This window comes from Brassica rapa, chromosome A08, assembly GCF_000309985.2.
Source record: "Brassica rapa cultivar Chiifu-401-42 chromosome A08, CAAS_Brap_v3.01, whole genome shotgun sequence".
Taxonomy (NCBI): Eukaryota; Viridiplantae; Streptophyta; class Magnoliopsida; order Brassicales; family Brassicaceae; genus Brassica; species Brassica rapa.
Window position 1 is genome coordinate 9298575 of NC_024802.2, and position 19260 is coordinate 9317834.

General features: G+C 37.5%; 2 protein-coding genes across 4 annotated transcripts; one reads left to right on the forward strand and one right to left on the reverse strand.

Annotated features, from left to right (window-relative positions):
* Positions 1–5852: 5852 nt before the first annotated feature.
* LOC103833446 (putative caffeoyl-CoA O-methyltransferase At1g67980) lies at positions 5853–18684 on the reverse strand. Its single transcript, XM_033276960.1, has 5 exons — positions 18490–18684; positions 18217–18302; positions 6686–6830; positions 6453–6581; positions 5853–6341 (listed from the first exon to the last, which is right to left on the reverse strand). The coding sequence occupies exons 1-5, from the start codon at positions 18541–18543 to the stop codon at positions 6051–6053; spliced, it is 705 nt and encodes a 234-aa protein (XP_033132851.1). The 5' UTR covers positions 18544–18684; the 3' UTR covers positions 5853–6050.
* LOC103849467 lies at positions 8319–13409 on the forward strand. Of its 3 annotated transcripts, XM_033276959.1 has the most exons (8): positions 8319–8680; positions 8772–8804; positions 8895–8959; positions 9320–10173; positions 10426–10938; positions 11178–11581; positions 11663–11756; positions 12237–13409. In XM_033276959.1, exons 4-8 carry the CDS (start codon positions 9328–9330, stop codon positions 12939–12941), a joined length of 2562 nt encoding a protein of 853 aa, XP_033132850.1. In that variant the 5' UTR covers positions 8319–8680; positions 8772–8804; positions 8895–8959; positions 9320–9327; the 3' UTR covers positions 12942–13409. The 3 variants fall into 3 exon arrangements, with proteins under 3 accessions (XP_033132850.1, XP_033132849.1, XP_033132848.1); XM_033276958.1 differs by having other exon boundaries at positions 8319–8804; XM_033276957.1 differs by having other exon boundaries at positions 8319–8959.
* Positions 18685–19260: the final 576 nt, after the last annotated feature.

Genomic DNA, 19260 nt, shown 5'->3' on the forward strand with positions numbered 1-19260 from the left:
TTAAAAGTGATCCTTTGTGGCATCGGGGAAACTCCAAAACATAAGGCCATGATGATCTAAAAATTCCCATAATACGTTGTTTATAAAAGAACTTCATCCATAACAAAACCATATGTCCAAGTACCCACTTTTGAACTCCATATCCAAGTCCAAGAGAATCTCTATATCCCACTACTCGCTGATGACCTCCATGTCCAAATCCAACTAATGCGCGATGTGGCCGTCTCCGGTTTGATGAGACCAGAGACCACATCTGCAAGCTCCTTACATGATCCATTTTCAGATTCCAAAAAACCTGAGAACCATCCAAAGACCAATATCTCTCCTTCCACCTAAATATATACCAGTACAGTACCAAGTCTCTCATAGTCCATATCAAACATATCCAACGAGAGATACAAGAAACATCAAAAACACCAAATTTCTTCCAGCATAAAACCAGAACCAGATAAACTAGAAATACATAAACCAAACGTCCAACCCAATGCCATAAAGCTCCAAGCCCCAAAAACAAAGAAATGCTCATATAGCTTATTGATAAAAAAGAATGAAAAACTCCCCAACCCCACCACAATACTTCCTGAGTCTTAAACGGTTTGGAAGAGGAAAGTTTAGGGTTTAATGGGCCCTTATCCTCTGTCTGCCTTGCTCCATCTCCTTCTCCCCGACCCTTCCCTGGCTTAGCAGGATCATTCTTTCGTGGTGGAAGCACTGCCTGGACAAACCTCATCCTAGAGGTCCCTACTGCGATCGCCGTCATTCTCTTGAACAAGGCCTTGCGTGCTCCTTTCTTCTTCTCCTCATCTCCTGCTTGAATACTCTGCTCTCCAGTCCCCCCCTGCTCATGTTCCTCTCTCGGATCTCGTGATTGATATTCCGAATTCCTCATCTTCTCCTCTGATCGCGTAAAAATCCCGATCCATTGAAGCCCCCTCATTGTTCTAACCCCGTCAATGCCATGTTCTCCTTCGAAAACCCTTGATTCCAATACTTCGTTATGATTCTGTATCCCTCCAATCCTATCATAATGATAGAGATCAAGTCGACTCCCATAGACCCCCGGATCCCATTCGAAAATAAACATCAAACCCTTGATTCAAGACTATCCAACATATTTGCTGTATAACTTATCCAATTTAATTTGAGTTATATATTCTAAATTTTTCACACATCTTAATGAAACACATTAAATTTACATAGTTTTTTGTATTTATCTTTTTTCTATAATTTTAATCCAATAAAAATTTAACTAGTGCAATTAAGTTTTTTGAAGTTTGCAATTAATTAATAAAACATGCATTGAAAATATAAAAAATGGATTTTTTTGAAACATTTTTTTCTCTATAAAATATGTAATTTTAAAGAACAGATGGAATATAACACTATCGTAGATTAGTCCAAAAACAAATGTTCAGTAGTATAATACTTGATAAGGGGAGACTAGACTAGACGAGATAGATCCAAACAAAATAGTAAATGATTTATAGGAGATTTATGAGATGGTCGGGGTTATAATGTCAAGCCCTTTTCATAAATATCTTGTGGTCCGCCTCTCCCGTGACCGCAACATATTGCACTTAACCACGTGATTTTTTATTAGCAATCAATTGATTGCGTTCGGTATACAAAATCCTTATATGTATGCCAAACAAAGCAATTAAATCTTACAGCTGTCTCCATATGTGGGCCCTACATTTTAGACCAAAGTTCAGTCTATTTCCAAGACTATAAAACCACTATGTTCATACATCATAGTGGCCATGTTGTGGACCATCTGAGGTTGAACTTAGGTCTAGACGACCATGAGTCAAACTTATCTGTCAGTACAAGAAACAGATTGTATGAGATCTAAATTAATTCGTCAGCAGCATTAATATATATTTGATATTTGTGAGATGTATGAACGCCATGGTTGCCTAGTGACTGAGTAACTCCGATTCAATCACATGGTTCATTCTGGGAGTTGAGTCACAAGACTATCTAGAACCTAAAATCATTATGTTTAAACATTTGAATGAGGCCCCCCAGTTTATGGATCCCCCAATTCCTGAAAAGTTAATCAAAAAATGAGCTTATATATTTGCATGGTCGTAAAAGTATAACGTTTAAGTACATGACCCAAACAGCAACATCCAATTTTCCTAGACTTCTTTTTTGTTTAAGAAGTTGGACTGTAGTCAAAATGTGCTGTATTCAATTATTATAATTTTGTTCGTAAAAAATTGTAAAACTTATGTATTAATTTGTAAATAATTTTATTTTAATTTGGGTTGAGATCTTAGGTTGTGGAAGCACCGTATTCTATAATGGTTAAGGTTTAAAATATTCTACACTCAATCCCAAGTTTGGTGTTCAAATTTCAAACTATGTAATTTTTGCAAATTGCACATTGTAAGATGTCAATATTTTAGTTTTCAGAGAAAACGTTTTATAAAAACAATTATGCAGACTACGAAAAAGAGCTTACAAGGGGTATTCAACATGGTGCAAATAAATCCGGTCAGGCGTGTATCTTCATAATATAGCTCAGGTGATGCCGTTAGGCATAGATCATCATAAAACATGAAATATTATCGGTTGTCCAATCGTCTAAGTAAAAAAGATCTTAGGTCTGAATATGTAACTATCTACAATCTTTTAAAGAAAATTGTAAAACAGCATACCAATGTAATTCACGTTTTCAACCTAATAAAAGTAATTGACATGTTGAAAGTTATAAATATAGCACCAAAAGCTATCCCAGCTAAGGAAGACACTTTAAAAATACCCCCACTATATTGTGTATCAAATTAATATCATTACAAACCAAAGCAAACACATCTTTCACATTTTTTTTGTCATCAATATTATTTTCATCTGAAATAATAATTTAATATCAAGAAAACATTGATTATTTCAGAATACATACATATATATATAAGAATTTTGATAGTTGATGAGCTGTCGTCGGGTGCCTGTCGTTTCATCTGTTCTTTGCTTCTATAGTAGCAAGATGTATTGGTTCCTTCCCCGATCTATGGAAATACATATTCAATAAACGTACCAAACGGCCGCAATGGGTTACTCGCTTTTTGCACACTCTCGGGCTTCTCCACCGTCTTGGCTCTCGCATATGGTCAAATAAACTATAAGTTTCATCTTTTTACAAACCATGGATCCTAAAACTCCAAATCTCCTAGATCTAGTTAGAAATTCAAATTCATAATGTCTCCTTCTAAATGATTTTCATTTTGATATTTTTAATGTGAAAAATAAGTTGATTACATATACTCCCTAACGAAATCATCAAATATTACATACAAGGCCTGAATATTATCTGCCCACCAACAACCCTTCTGATCTGACCGGGAATGCAAAAATAAGTTGATTACATATCTAACCAGGTATGTAAAAACCCTTATCTCAAAAATTATTTCTTCTTCAAGTTGTTCTATTCATGAAACTAAGGAGGACTAGCAACGAGAAATCAAAAAGGAATTATGAGGTGTCTCTTCTCTTATTCATCTCGATTTTGGTTTGGTTAAGATATCTCCTCTTATTCATCTGGATTTCAGTTTGGTGGAGAAATGGTGAATGCATGTTGATTTGTGTATCTCACACGAATGTGTAGCTGATTGGTTAATTAATTTGTGTCAGAAAAATAGAGAGTAAAGCTGGCAACTGTCGATTTGACTGCTTCAACTGAAGAAGAAGACAATGCAAACTCAGTTGAAGAAGAAGACGTGAACTTTGAGAAGAATTTAAGGAACTCAGGTGAAGAAGATGGCGAGAGGGGATCTTAGGAGAACTCGGACCAGAGACTCTTATTGGTGGGGAAGTTAAGTCGAATAAAGAATGTGGTAGGGATGAGGGAAGTGAGGCAGATGGAAGTACCTGCCAAACCGAAAGCGATGGTATCAACACAACATTAGCTAAAACTAGTCTGTTTTTATGTACTATTGTTATAACTAGTAAAACTTGTTAGGGAAGTGAGGCAGATGAATGGGATGGATTGTAGACGTCACAAAACTCTATGGACAAGAGTTTTGATAAGTTATGTTGCTCAAGAGCTGCTTTTCACAACACTTTGAAAATTTAGAACACAAATGTTTTGCAAACAGCAAAAAAAAAATTATATTCATAAAATTCAAGGATGATTTACAATGGTACAAATGACTAGAGATTTATAGGCTCGATTCTGAACAAGACCAAACAGTCATAAATATTAAAAAGGAAACAAATAACTTGCAAATAAAGAAGCCTCGAGTCTTCAGTGGAGATGATTTTAGATGGAATATGAACATTGGAGGTGATTTGCTTGGCCATAAAAGGGAAACTTGATTCTTCTTGAACCTGGACGGTTTGAGGGGAAATATAATCTTTCTTGGAATCTTATTGATGGCTTGATATGTGCTGATATCGTGCACAAATAGTTTAAGAAGTTTTTGCCGGAGTTTGAATTCAAAAGACTCCAAATAAGGTAAGTTGGAGTGAAAAAGTATTCTCTTAATCCTTTCGGTGCTGCCACATGGTAGAACGTCTATGATACCTTATGGATGGTTTAGTATCTCTCATGGCTTTGATAAATAGGTTTGGGTCGAACAAACTTTAAGGAGTTGAAGACTTTCCATAAATGATGTCGGTTTGACCCATTTTAATAAAACCGGCCTTAGTGGATCGGGATCTGGGCTTGGTTCTTCTTTCTATGGAATCTTAAAAGTCTCTCCTAGATGGAAAAAGTTGCTTTGGTTGAAGATCATTCGTGTTCGGACTTGTATAGACTGAATTGTTGAAGATATGGCCCCATTGAATGCTGAAATGACCTGACTTATAAAATCCATAGCTTATTGGTCCGTGAATCTTTTCTGGTGATTATAATTCCTGGTGATTCAGTTCTGAGTTGGTTGTCTTTTCCAAATGTCCTTCTGGTTGTCGCTCCTTGGAAAGAACATCTGTCCCTGTTACTCCTAGGTCGCCGGTGTGGACGGTTTGGTGAGGTCAAACCACACTGATTTGAGGGCCTTTTCATTTTTGCCTTGAAGGTTTAAGAAAAATCAAGTTTCCCTTTTACGGCCAACACCTCCAACGTCCATATTCTATCCAAGATCATCTTCATTGAAGACTTTACAAGTTATTTGTTTTCCTTTTATTGTTTATGGCCGTTTTTTCTTGTCCAGAGTCGAGCCTATAAAGCTCCAGTCGTTTGTACCATTTTAAATCACCCTTGAATTTTATGAATGAAAATGCTGTTTTTGGCCTTTTGCAAAAACTTGTGTTTTAAGTCTTTAGAATATTGTGAGAAACAACTCTTGGACAACTTGACTTATCAAACCTCCTGTCCATATATATTTGTGGCTTTCTCAATCCATCCAATCCATCCCATTCACCGGTCAAGATTGAGAGCGTTAAATAACCAGCAAACTTAGCTCCATCTCGATCAGCTTCAATCCATCAATTGATCAGGCCTAGAGTGTTACACCACTAGAAGCCTGATTCTTTCATATCCTCTCGGTTAATTCATTAGTCTTGTTTTATCATTCATTATCATCTCATTTCATTTTGTGCATTTGTTTTGAGTGTACCACTCTGATTCCAGTCATATTGTCCACTCGGTCACATCTCTGGTCGACCTGATCGGAATCAACATTGTCCATCTGGACGACTAGTCTCCGGCTTGAAGGAGAAGAAAAGCTGAGAGAAATGTTGACATATTAAAATTCTCGTCTTGTTTTCGAAAGTTAGTTTGTATGGGTGTATATTTTTTAGAGAGCTTTGTATTGGTTTCTTTGGAGAGAGAACTTGTGTACATCTGATTCCTTATTTATTGTTACTCTACTTTCAATCATTGTGTTACTATTCGATTGTATGTTGAGTTTGCTGATATCTGGGATATGATATATATAAAGGGAACAATCTTTAGCATAATTAATCCAACACACCAACCGGAACTCATCTCCCACGGGAAAGAACACACAATGAGCAAGAACACAAGACAAGAGAGCATTAAAGATTCCTACCACTTAATAAAATAAAAACAAAGAACACTTTGGTACTTTGATGAGTCTCGTTAATCACATAAGGCGTCTGCAGAGAGTGACACCATCACCAATGGAGACTTGAGAGATCTCGATGTGAGGATCAGAAGCGAGCTGCTTGTTCAACTCCATGAGGGCTTTTCTGCACACCCTCAAGTGCTCTGGCACATCCTCCTCTTCCTCAGCCACATACCCAAACCACAATGTGTTATCAAAAGCTATTATTCCCCCAATCTTCACCAGCTTCATTAGTCTCTCGTATGCATTGGCGTAGTTTGTCTTATTAGCATCAACAAATGCGAAATCGAACTCCGGTCTTGGATTCTTCTGTGGTCCACCATCATGCATAAACCATTGTCATCATCATACAAAATATGACCCAAAAAAAAAAAAAATTGCTAATAGTAATATAACAAAAACATGAATAAGATTACGTACGTTCAACATCTTGTCTAAGGCCTGAAGACCATCGGATTGGATGAAATTGATTTTGTGATCAACACCTGCATTCTTGATGAACTCTAGACCTAACTCATAAGCTTCTTTATCAATGTCTATTGCAGTAATCTGTATATATTATATCCAAAGAGTTCATAGATATTAGTAGTTGTTATCATATTTACTTATTTGGTTTTTGTTTTGGAAAGTAGATTAGTGTTTCAAACATATACACGGCCATCTTCAGGCAATGCGAGGGCAGTCGTGAGCAACGAATAGCCCGTGAAAACACCGAGTTCTAGCGTATCTTTGGCATTCATCATTTTTATAAGCATCGATAAAAAGTGCCCCTCATCAACTGGTACCTTCATCTCGCTTCTACACATATAAACGCATATAGTTTTTGTTTGTTAATTCTTGAGTTGATTCATTTTATGTACTTCGATCTGTTGAACAAAAAAAAAAATGTACTTCGATCTAAGCAATATTGTTTTTTTTGGTAACTGATGTTAGCAATATAGCTGAATCAGGTAATTATTGTTTGTTTGTATTCAAATGGAACTACAATCTTTATTAGAGAATAATAAATTGGTGAAAAAACTCATTAATATAAAAGTAATAATTTTCAAATCAAATTTAGTATTAAAATAAAATCAACTATGAGATTTTGAAAAATGTCAAATGATTTTTTTTTTTGTAAATAGTGAATAAAAGATTCTCACACTTGTATTTATTTATTAATGAGAGAATCTCTTGAAATACTTCAAATATAAATGCTCAAATTTATTTTACAAACAAATAATTGGTCAAAATAGCTAGTTGCCTCTATATTTGGGAAAATAAATTCTTACAAAAAATTGAAAATGTTTTAATGTTTCAAAAGTTTGAAGGTACACGTTGCGACATGTTATGGACAAGGATTTTAACGTTATAAAACTTGAAATTGTTAGAAAGAATAAGGGTATATATAGGTGATGATTGGTCCGACTGTGGCTTTAAAAATTTGGCTGTAGATGTTTAGTTGTAGATAAATCGGTTGTAGCTGTAAAGTTGTTACTGTAGACATTTTCTGCAGAGACTTTTGATGTAGTTAAATTTGTTGTAGCTGTAAGCTGTAGGCTGTAGATATTTTATATATATAAAAATTATTATTTTATATCAATTAAAATAATTTATATTAATATTTTTAATAAATTATCAAAATTTATTGTAATTTAAAATGTGATATGTAAATAATATTTATATTATTTAAATATCTTAATAAATTAAAAACAGTCAAATTCAAAATTAAAATATTTATAAAAGTTTTTATTATGATTATATAATATATTTGATATTATAGATATTATTTTGGGGTTTTTGCCAAAACTAACCCACAACTTGATTTTAATCCCAAACCTATACCCAAACTTGAATCAAATGCAAAACTAACCTAAAAGCCTAGTGAAATTACAGCTCAGCCCCTTGTGACCAAACAAAAAAACAGAAGCCATTTTTACGAATATAGCCCCAGTAAATCGTCTGAGTCGTCTGAATTGTTGGAAGTCGTCTAGACGACTGAAGTTTCAGTCGTCTAGAAGACTGAAGTTTCAGTCGTCTGGTACCAGCTTATTTTAAAATAATTTATAAATCTTGTAAAAAATATTTTGATGCGTGAAAAATAAAAATCAAGTAATTATAAACAGTTTTAAGTGATATAAATTAAGATATGATAAAATTGATTTGTTTTGAAGATAGATGAGTGGAAGTAGTGTATCATTATATTCTTTGGTTTAGGAGTTTGGCAAACATATGTTGTAGTATTGTATGTATTGTTAGGGTTAGATCTTGGAAAACTAAAATGTTTTTTTCAAAAAATAGTTTTCACCAATATGTGTTTATTTCTGTGTATAGTAAACACTTTTCAAGTTTGATTTGATTTTATGAAGTGTTTAATTAGATAAATAAGTTTAGGGGTTATGTTTAGGGTGTGGACGACTTATATTTCGGTCGTCTGTTGAATAATTTACACGGACGACGTATATTTCAGTCGTCCACATCGTACCGAACCTTTAATTTTACCAATGTACGTTTTAACCTAACCGGATCATTTACCGGACATATAAAAGCTATTTTTTTCACTGTTTCACAATTTTACGAAACCCTAGCGCCGTTTCTCTCCAACGGCGATTTCGAAGGCGATAAGACGAAAACCCTACCGTGGTCGTGTTCCGCCGTTATCTTCGCCGGTAATCTCTCCGATTACGACGAATCTCGTTTCTCCTTCATGCCGTAGAGTATTTTCGTAGTTTAAACTGACCGTCCGCTTCTTTTTTTCAGATCTGAAATCTCGTTTGCCAAACTCCGCCGCCGGTATGTTATTTCTCATGTATTAAGGCGTTTAGCCGCCGGAAAAACCCTAAATATTTTAGTATTGATTCTTCTTTTCCCTTCGATTTGCAGATCTGTAACGGCTTGGGGCCACATCTTCTCCGACCATATCTTCTCGGACAATATATTCTCCAACTGTAAGTCATTCGTCTTTTGTTTAAAAGATTTTGAGATTGTTGTAGTCTTTTGCTGAAAGATTACCCAGACGACTTCCAGGAAGTGAGAAGACTACTCAGACGACTTCCAGGAAGTGAGAAGACTACTTGGACGACTTCCAGGAAGTCTTCTACTATGTCTTACTCTCTGGACGACTTAAGTCGTCCAGAGAGTAAGACATAGTAGAAGACTTCCTGGAAGTCGTCCAAGTAGTCTTCTCACTTCCTGGAAGTCGTCTGAGTAGTCTTCTCACTTCCTGGAAGTCGTCTGGAAGTCTTCTATAGCATTTAGCATAGTGCGCAACCTATGTGTTTGAGATGGTTGTTTGTGATTATTTGCAGGCCTTTAAATGGATTTACCAGAATTCCCGCCGAGGATGTTTACATTAGGAGAAGAGCCTGATGCAATCAGGAGCATTTCGTATCATTCTGATGACACGAAGTTGTTTAAAGCTCTATGTGATTGTCTCACAGCTGACGAATATGAGGATCTGAAGGCGTCGAAGTTAGGAGTGTTCATCAAATTCAAGGAGCTTGACTTTGGTTGGACTTCAAGGCTGGTACATTTTATGCTCTCTTTCCAGCTAGACATCAAGAAGAAGTTTGAGCTCTGGAGTCTTGTCGTTTCACAACCTGTGAGGTTTTCACTGATAGAGTTTGAATACCTCACTGGGCTGAACTGCGATTACATCAAGGACCTGGAAAATCCAAGGTGTGAGGTTACGACGGAGATGGCTGCTTTCTGGGAGAAGATGGGTGTTGATATCGATACTGGGCCAAGTATTGATCAGATAACAGAAGCATTTTACAACTGCGACGAGTGGTCTCGGGATGATCGCATGCGGCTGGGATACCTTGCCATCTACGCAGGGTACATCGAAGGGAAAAAGTTCTCATCCGCTACATCAGCTAGTCTTGCAAGGCTAGTGATGGATTTAGAAAAATTTGAGAATTATCCATGGGGGAGAGTGGCGTTTAAGGTGCTGATGGATTCTCTGAAGGCAAAAGACTTGACGCAAACTGGTTACACTGTTGATGGGTTCATACAAGTGCTCCAAGTGTGGGCGTACTATGCTCTGCCAGAATTGGGTGCTAATTATGGGTCTCCCGTACCAAACAGACCGTCTCCACTGTTGCTGGCTTACAAGGGTGGCAAAAGACAACGCAAATTTTTTAAGGCTGCTATCAATAAACAGGTACTTAACTTCACTCCTAAGACTTCTCAGACGACTTAAAGTTAAGTCGTGTGGAAGTCATCCAACAAAAGACCACTCAGACGACTTACTTATAAGTCGTCTGAGTGGTCTTTTTGTTGGAAGACTTTCAGACGACTTAACTTTAAGTCGTCTGTGATCAAAATACTTCTCAGACGACTTAACTTTAAGTCGTCTGTGAACAAAATACTTCTCAGACGACTTAACTAAGTTTATATCTTTTATTTATTGCAGACTATCGTGAAGAACTTCGTTCAGAAGGATTTTGATGAAATGTTTCCAAAATGGGACGGAGACGTAGATGACCCTGCCGCGGATAACATAATTAAAGTCATGTTTAATGATCCTGGATGGGAGTGGACCATGGAATGCTGGCCAGTCACCGGTACTCGCAAGGTTGTGAAGATGGAAGTGATTCCAGTGAAGAATGAAGTGAGTCCCGTGAAGTCAGAGAGTGTTGTGAAGGAAGAAAGTAGCAGACCTCGGAAGAAAGCTCGTAAAGGGTCTTCTGTTTCTGCTGAGAAACCTGCGGCGGGTAGTGAAGGTCAGCAGATTGAAAAGACCTTGAAGGACATATCTGATGCCATTAATCTTGGCTTTGGGACGTGTCTTAAGGAGCTCAAGTTACTGGCGGATAGGATTGAAGCTGTGGAGAAGAAGGTGGGAATCACCAACAGAGGGGGTTCATCTGATGATCGTCAACTTACAACCACTTCAAATCCACCAAAACCTGTTGACGAACCCGGGGTTAGTACCAAAACCTCTCCCAAAATTGCAGAGAAGAGAGTCACTAGGCAATGTGTTAGGAAGAGTCAGGACTGATGTGATTTGTTTCTTGTGTGCTTTGATGAACATGTGTGCTTTGTTTCTAGTGTGCTTTGATGAACCACTGTATGCCTTGATTCTGAACATGTGTGCTTTGTTTCTAGTGTGAATTTGATCTTTTGTTAATAGTTTTTAAACACACTGTGAACTCGAAATTGCAGAGTGAAAGTGTGAATGGGGCGAAAGCAGGACAGAAGGAAGCCAAAGAACCGAGTCTTACTACAGAACCGAGTTCCTCGAGAGAGCTCTGTCTTGTGAGTCCTGCAGACGACTTACCGAGTGAAGATCCTAGCCTTCTTATATTGGACAAACAAGTTTCGACCGCTTCAGATTTACTCGTTGAAGAAGCTAGAAGGCAGACAAAGAAGGAGACTGCTTTGGTGAATCTCCGTAAAAAAAGTGTGCGAGAAAGGAAGCTTGCTCCCACACAGCAAACTCCTTTTAAGGGAAACAGCACTGCCAAACAGATCATTCCAAACAAACAGGTTGGCGGAGGCTATGATCCTTTTGCACCCATTGACAAGATGAAGTCGAAGGAGCTCACTGCATGGGTGCAAAAAGATCCGTAAGTTGCTGTTAAAAATATGCTTACTTATATTTGATTAAAAAAAGCTTCCATTTGATTATTTACATTTTGTGTTTGCAGTTCTTATAAACTGCCTCTGAAAAAAAAACCACGTAGATGTCGAAGTCGATTCTATCAGGTCCTCCGAACCCCCTTAGAATGGCTAACCGACCATGTAAGTCTTCTGCTATTTTCTTACTCTTATATAAGTCGTCTGGTAGTTATCTGGTACTTTTCTGATTTGTATAAGTCGTCTGTGAGTCGTCTGTGAGTTGTCTGTCAGTCGTCTATGAGTCGTCTATAAGTCGTCTGGTAGTTATCTTACGTAAGTCGTCTGTAAGTCGTCTCTAAGTCGTCTCTAAGTCGTCTCTAAGTCGTCTGTGAGTCGTCTGGTAGTTATCTTACGTAAGTCGTCTGTAAGTCGTCTCTAAGTCGTCTCTAAGTCGTCTCTAAGTCGTCTGTGAGTCGTCTGGTAGTTATCTTACGTAAGTCGTCTGTAAGTCGTCTCTAAGTCGTCTCTAAGTCGTCTCTAAGTCATCTCTAAGTCGTCTGTGAGTCGTCTGGTAGTTATCTTACGTAAGTCGTCTGTATGTCGTCTCTAAGTCGTCTGTAAGTCGTCTGTAAGTTTTTTTGACTTGTATTGTTTTATATGCAGCAAATGGATGCTTTTATTAATATACTGAGGCAACGGTACCAAAACCATCCAGAACATTTCAGGAGCGACAGAATGTGCTTTCTTGATCATGTCTTTTCTCGGCAGTGGAGGGCCTCCTACCCTGATTTTAAGAGCGACGCTCCTGATGCCAACGGTTTAGGAAGAAGACTCCCTGGTGGGGCGTGGAATTATCATGCAGGCTTGATACCTTCTTTTTGCCAATCTAAGAAGGTTTGGGGGGTGGATGTGGATGATATCTATGCACCTGTGAACTTCAAGAACGAGCATTGGATTGCTATATGGATATCGATCCCTAAGAGGCACATCGTCGTCTGGGACAGCATTGTCTCTCATATTAGGCCTGCAGAACTCGATGAGGTAATGGAGCCTTTTGTCACAATGGTCCCTTATCTGCTTGTTGAGTGCGCGCTCTCTGACGAACAAAAGGTTCAATACACATTGGAGCCATACACATATGCGAGACAAACCGTTGGAGTACCTCAGTGCCGAGCTGGTGATTGTGGGGTTTTCACTCTGAAGTACATCGAATGTCATGCTCTTGGGATAGAATTTCCCACCGCGTTTGACAAAAAACACGGGAAGACCATCAGGGAGAAGATGGCGCTGGATATATTTCGAGAGCTTCCTAAGTGCCATGAATGGGAAAACCAAGACAATGATGAGAACCTGGCAACGTATGATTAGATATTGGATGTGTTATTGCGATTGTATTTGAACTTGATGCTTTTGTGTACTGTTGTTAGGTAGATTAGGGGATGTTAACAGGGTCAGGATAGGATGATGTTTTTTGTAACCTATCCTCACACCAAACTAGAATTCCGTAGGAAATTAGTTTGGTAGTGCAGTAACCTTTCGGAATATGTAATGTTTAACTTGTATTTTTTAAATTGCACTGTTGGAATTAGTTTCGGAATATGTAATGCTTAACATAGAAGGTCTACAAAGAAAAGTTCATAAAACATATAAATTCATAACATAGAGTCTACAGAGAAGTTCATAAAACATAGAAAATCATTGGACGACTTACTTAAAGGTCTTCTGGACGACTACAGAGAAGTTCATAAAACATAGAAAATCATTGGACGACTTACTTAAAGGTCTTCTGGACGACTACAGAGAAGTTCATAAAACATAGAAAATCATTGGACGACTTACTTAAAGGTCTTCTGGACGACTACAGAGAAGTTCATAAAACATAGAAAATCATTGGACGACTTACTTAAAGGTCTTCTGGACGACTACAGAGAAGTTCATAAAACATAGAAAATCATTGGACGACTTACTTAAAGGTCTTCTGGACGACTACAGAGAAGTTCATAAAACATAGAAAATCATTGGACGACTTACTTAAAGGTCTTCTGGACGACTACAGAGAAGTTCATAAAACATAGAAAATCATTGGACGACTTACTTAAAGGTCTTCTGGACGACTACAGAGAAGTTCATAAAACATAGAAAATCATTGGACGACTTACTTAAAGGTCTTCTGGACGACTACAGAGAAGTTCATAAAACATAGAAAATCATTGGACGACTTACTTAAAGGTCTTCTGGACGACTACAGAGAAGTTCATAAAACATAGAAAATCATTGGACGACTAACCAGAAGGTCTTCTGGACGACTTACCAGAAGAAAATTCTAATTAAGACGTTGGACGACTAACCAGAAGGTCTTCTGGACGACTTACCAGAAGAAAATTCTAGTTAAGACGTTGGACGACTTACTTAAAGGTCTTCTGGACGACTTACTTAAAGGTCTTCCACGTCAGTTCTTACATTGTGGACGCTTATGGCCAGTTTCTTTGCAGACTGAGCACCTATAAACCCTGTGTTGCTTCCGGGGTTTGCGTCCTCTCATCCTGGATAGCTCCAACCAAGATTGCCATCTTGATTTCTTCTGTCTCCCCGGACCACGCTTTACTTCCGGAGGAAAGCATGTGCGTGCCTCAACAAGTTGTCCAACACAAGGATATATATTCTCTGAGTATCCTGCAAACAAAGTATCCTTTGAGTAGACCGGCCACACAAGTGTGGAGATATGCACACCAGCTGCTGTTCCAGCTGCTATAGCATGAGAGCAAGGTATTTTCTCGACTTGATAGACACCACAATCACACTTTTGAAGTTCCAGATCAACATTACAGTCCCTATTGCCACCTTTCACAAAGAACTTCCATCCATCAATTTGTTGGACTCTCAGAGTATACGCGTTCTCCTCTCGGACAGCAAGCAAGTGTTCAACACCCCGACTATGTTGAGTTGTAAGACTCAAAGCATCTCCTCTCCTTTTCCAGTACCACCTTCCTAGCTTCTCCCTTATGAACTCCAGCAGGAACTGAATAGGAAATCCTCTTGCTCGCTTCAGTGCGGAGTTAATTGATTCAGCGATATTGCTCGTTTTTAAGTTGTACCTGTCTCCCTGACAATGAACCCTAGACCATAGGGTCACATCGGCTTCCTCCAGATACTCAGCAAGATCCGGATTTGCACTCCGTATCTCATCCATGTACCGATCAAAATCGTAAAGTGTATGAGCATAAGCAGCACCTTTCACCAAGTACAAGAGATGCTTCCCTTTATACTTTTTGACAATATTCTCTTGAAGGTGATAATAACATATTCCTCGGGTTGCCCAAGGAAACACCTTTTCACACGCATTTATAATGGAGGCGTGCCTGTCGGAGACTATCACCAGAGGATACTCATCAGATACACAGCTCGCCAATTTTGTGAAAAACCATTCCCAAGATTCATCATTCTCACCATCTACGATCCCAAAAGCCAATGGATATATCTGAAAATTACCGTCTTGTGCGGCTGCAACCAACATAGTACCCCCATACTTCCCACTTAGGTGAGTCCCATCTACCACAATGACCCTTCTCTGATACTTAAATCCTCTGATTGAAGCTCCAAAAGCAAGAAATAGATACTTAAATCTATTCAGAGAATCAAGTTCTATAGCTGTGATAGAACCCGGATTTGCTGCCTTGATTTGCTCCAAATATGAAGGCAGTCGCTCATACCCGTCTTCCGCTGATCCTCTCACCATTTCTTGCGCATATAACAATGCTCTGTATGAAGTGGTGTAATCAAGTGTCATGCCAAACATGTTCTTCATTGCATCTTTGATATGCTGCGGATTCAACCCATCAATGATTCCAACTCGATCTATGAAAAGTCGACCAATGTACTTCGGAGTACAACGTTTCCGCTGAGCGATTCTGTCTGGGATGGAACATGTATGAGTTGCCAAATACTTGGTTACCCAAAACGTTTTAGTCCCATGTTTCACACTTGCTCGGACCTTCCATTGACAACCACTAACACGACATGTTGCCACAAACAGAGTTTTCGTTGACTTGAATATTCTGAAGGAGAACCTACGCCTCACCGCTGTCAACCGCAACTCTGAAAGCAGTGCATCCTTACTAGCAAAACTCTGGTTGACATAGATTCTGTCTGCAGATGATCCTTCTCCTTCACAACCATATGCCCCTTTGTAATCATCAAAACAGATTTCATCATCTTCTTCCTCATCCTCATCTTTAACCTTTCCATACTCACTATAATCCTCAGCATCAGCAACAACAGGGATGTCAGCATCCTCCTCCCCATCATGATCCTCAGCTTCATCCCCCTCTTCAGCTTCATGCCCTCCTCAGCTTCATCCCCCTCCTCAGCTTCATCCCCCTCTTCATCTTCATCGCTCACATCAGCTTCATCCCCCACCTCAGCTTCATCCCCCTCCTCAGCTTCATCCCCCACATGATCTTCATCCCTTTCCTCTGAAACCGTTCTCATCTTGCTAAAGCTTGATACACAAAGACGTACTTCATGCGTTTTAGTTATCTCGAGCAAGTTCCGAACTTGTCTATCACTTGTAACATGAATAGGAGGAAGGTCTGGAGCCATCTGTTGTAATGAGTAGGTTAGCTCCACAGACTCTGTGTTCATGTCCAGGTTATAATCTTCTTGAGCCATTGCAACAAGATCAGCATGTGTCGAACTTTCATTCAAAAATAACATTCTCGCTCCTTTGAAATGATCAACCACAAAATTCCAACATCCATCTTTCAACAACCATTCTCCATACACTGCATGTAACTGACGCATCATCTGAAAAAGTCAAAATATAACACATTAGCAAACTTAGAACAAAGAAAACGAAAGTTTATTAAAGACTGACGCGGACGACTTCAATCTAAGTTGTCTAGACGACTAAACTATATGTCGTCTGGTCAACGCAGAGGTTATTTTTGCAATTGACTTTGAAATCTGTTATTTCGGACGACTGAAAGTTAAGTCGTCTACTATTGTTTGGTTAAAAAAAAAACTCCAAAAAAGCTAGACGACTTACATTTCAGTCGTCAGAGGTTAGTTTTGCATTTGACTGGATTATTTCAGAAGTTTGACTTTTTGGACGACTTACATTTCAGTCGTCTAGTGAAAATTAAAATAATAATATTTTTTTAAAAGTAGACGACTTACAGTTAAGTCGTCATAGGTTAGTTTTGCAATTGAAAAAAAAAACTTCAAGATTTAATTATATACAGACGACTTATAATTCAGTCGTCCACGAGACGACTGAAATGTAAGTCGTCCAGGATTTACGAGGTTTGACCAGAATCTCGGAAAAAAGTCCTGGACGACTTACAATTAAGTCGTCTGGTGGACGACTGAATTATAAGTCGTCTGTGTATAATTAAATCTTGAAGTTTTTTTTTTCAATTGCAAAACTAACCTATGACTACTTAATTGTAAGTCGTTTACTTTAAAAAAAATATTATTATTTTAATTTTCGCCAGACGACTGAAATGTAAGTCGTCTGGGGAAGTCAAACTTCTGAAATTATCCAGTCAAATGCAAAACTAACCTATGACGACTGAAATGTAAGTCGTCTAGGTTCTTTGGAATTTTTTTTGAAACCAAACAATAGTAGACGACTTAACTTTCAGTCGTCTCAGGTTACAGATTTCAAAGTCAATTGCAAAAATAACCTCTGCGTTGACCAGACGACTTCCAGGTAAGTCGTCTACAGCCAGACGACTGAAAGGTAAGTCGTCTACAGCGAGACGACTTCCCAAGTAAGTCGTCTGACGAACAGATCTGGAAAAAAACTCGATTTCATACCTTAAATTGGTGAGATAAGTTCCTTAGCATACATAAGGCTTCTCCAAGCACACAGAATCACAAACGAAAGTCACCCACCCATAATCGTTAGCTTCTATGACTTTATGAACCATAAAAATTTTAGAATCAAAATCTTGGGTTTTTTTAGCTCATTGTGGAGAGAAAGTGAGAGATATGTTGTGTTTAGGTCACAAGAATGGAAAAAGAAGAAGGGTAAATCGATTTTAGGAGCATTAAGAGCTTCAAATTGGTTGTTCATGGTGGTTGTGGTATTGATGACAATGGCAATCTTGTAATTACTTGAAGATGATGAGGGTGAGAGAGTAAAAATGTCATTTTCGAAAAAAAAAATAAAAAAAAAATGGATGGCATTTTCGTAAATTATATGAACTTGTGGGGTGAATAGGGCAAAACCAATTTTCAAAAAAAAAGGAGGTTAGTTTTGTGTTTGACTTTAAGTTATAGGTCAATTTTGCAAAAATCCCTATTATTTTTTCATTTACAGATTCTACGGCCTATAAAAAGAAGATGTAGGGTTTTTGCCTAAAATACATAAGAAAAAGTTTTGCTTTATTTTTGTTGTTGTTGCTTTAAAAATAAAGCTAAAACATGATTGATAAAACTAAATGAAAACTTGATGTAGACTTTAATTTTTAAAAGTAAAGCTACAACATGATTGATAAAATTGAATGATTTAAAAATAAATAAATAAAGTTAAAGTAGAGAGATAAAATTCAACCAATCACTCCATAGACTCTCACAAAATACTAGCTCAAAGTCAATAAAGGTCAATGAAGCATACAAGGGAGGTTGTAGCCAGACTTACAAATTGCCATACTTGTGGACCGTAGCTTCTCGTAGTTTCTTGAGCTCCTCATGCTCTCTTGGATATGCCGTCGTTTCAAAGATGTACTGTTTCACATATAGCAAGTTATAATTCACAACCATAGCCGTATAATACAACATCAACCCTAATCATTAAATGACAAAAAGCTTTTTCTCATCGGACAAAAAAGTTAAGTTCTGCAGATCAAGCAAGAATTAAGTTCTAACAAAATCAAGTAAGCAATATTTACAAGGATTAATGAAAATACGATACCTTTTGAAGAGCCTCGCTCTTGAGAATTCCTTTGGTCGGAATCAAATTTTCCATAGCTCGCTCTATCGTGTGCTGCCTTGAACTTCGAAAGCTTTGTGGTGCCTATGATATATATAACTCTAGTACTTTCCTTTCTTGTTTTTACAGTCTTTTTACAATAAAAGTCATAAAGTTATACTTTATGAACAAAAAATATAATTTTGTGACAAAAAAGTATAATTTGTGACTTTAATTTAAAGAGAATCTTAAAACCTGATCCGCAAGGTTAGTGGCATAATCATGATATCAATAATTGGCACCACACCACCCTGTGATTAGTATATGGTGGATATGATATTCAAAGATATATTAAAATATCCACGTTGATGGGATTTGATATTTTCAGAGAAGAATTAGTTTAGTATGGTTTGAAATCATGGTCAGTTCAACACCATTAGGGGTTCTAGAGAAAAAAAAAAGTTAACTTTCTAAAATTTATATGCAGATAATGTTTAAAATATTTTAAAATTTAATCAGTAATATTTTTTATATTTTATAATAAAAATAAAACTATATACATGTCATATAATTTTGATCCTTTTCAATTTTGTTTATTATATTTATAAATTTTTATATATAAAAATATAGATTTATAAAAAAATAAATCCGTTAATTATTATTATACGAGAGATACGGGTTTGGACCAGAAACAGTCGTACCGATTGTCCTCCCTAGTAAGCTGGCCATGTTTGGAATCTTGTAGTTTCGCTAGAAAAAAATGCAAGGACCTTA

Excerpts from the sequence above, each read along its gene's own strand:
- LOC103849467 (XM_033276957.1), top strand. The coding sequence starts at position 9,328 with ATGGATTTACCAGAATTCCCGCCGAGGATGTTTACATTAGGAGAAGAG. Across the intron at positions 10,174-10,425 it reads AGGCTGCTATCAATAAACAG|ACTATCGTGAAGAACTTCGT; the intron begins GTACTTAACTTC and ends TATTTATTGCAG. Across the intron at positions 10,939-11,177 it reads AACCTGTTGACGAACCCGGG|AGTGAAAGTGTGAATGGGGC; the intron begins GTTAGTACCAAA and ends TCGAAATTGCAG.
- LOC103833446 (XM_033276960.1), bottom strand. The coding sequence starts at position 18,543 with ATGGAAAATTTGATTCCGACCAAAGGAATTCTCAAGAGCGAGGCTCTT. Across the intron at positions 18,303-18,489 it reads AGAGCGAGGCTCTTCAAAAG|TACATCTTTGAAACGACGGC; the intron begins GTATCGTATTTT and ends TATGTGAAACAG. Across the intron at positions 6,582-6,685 it reads CATTGCCTGAAGATGGCCGT|ATTACTGCAATAGACATTGA; the intron begins GTATATGTTTGA and ends TAATATATACAG.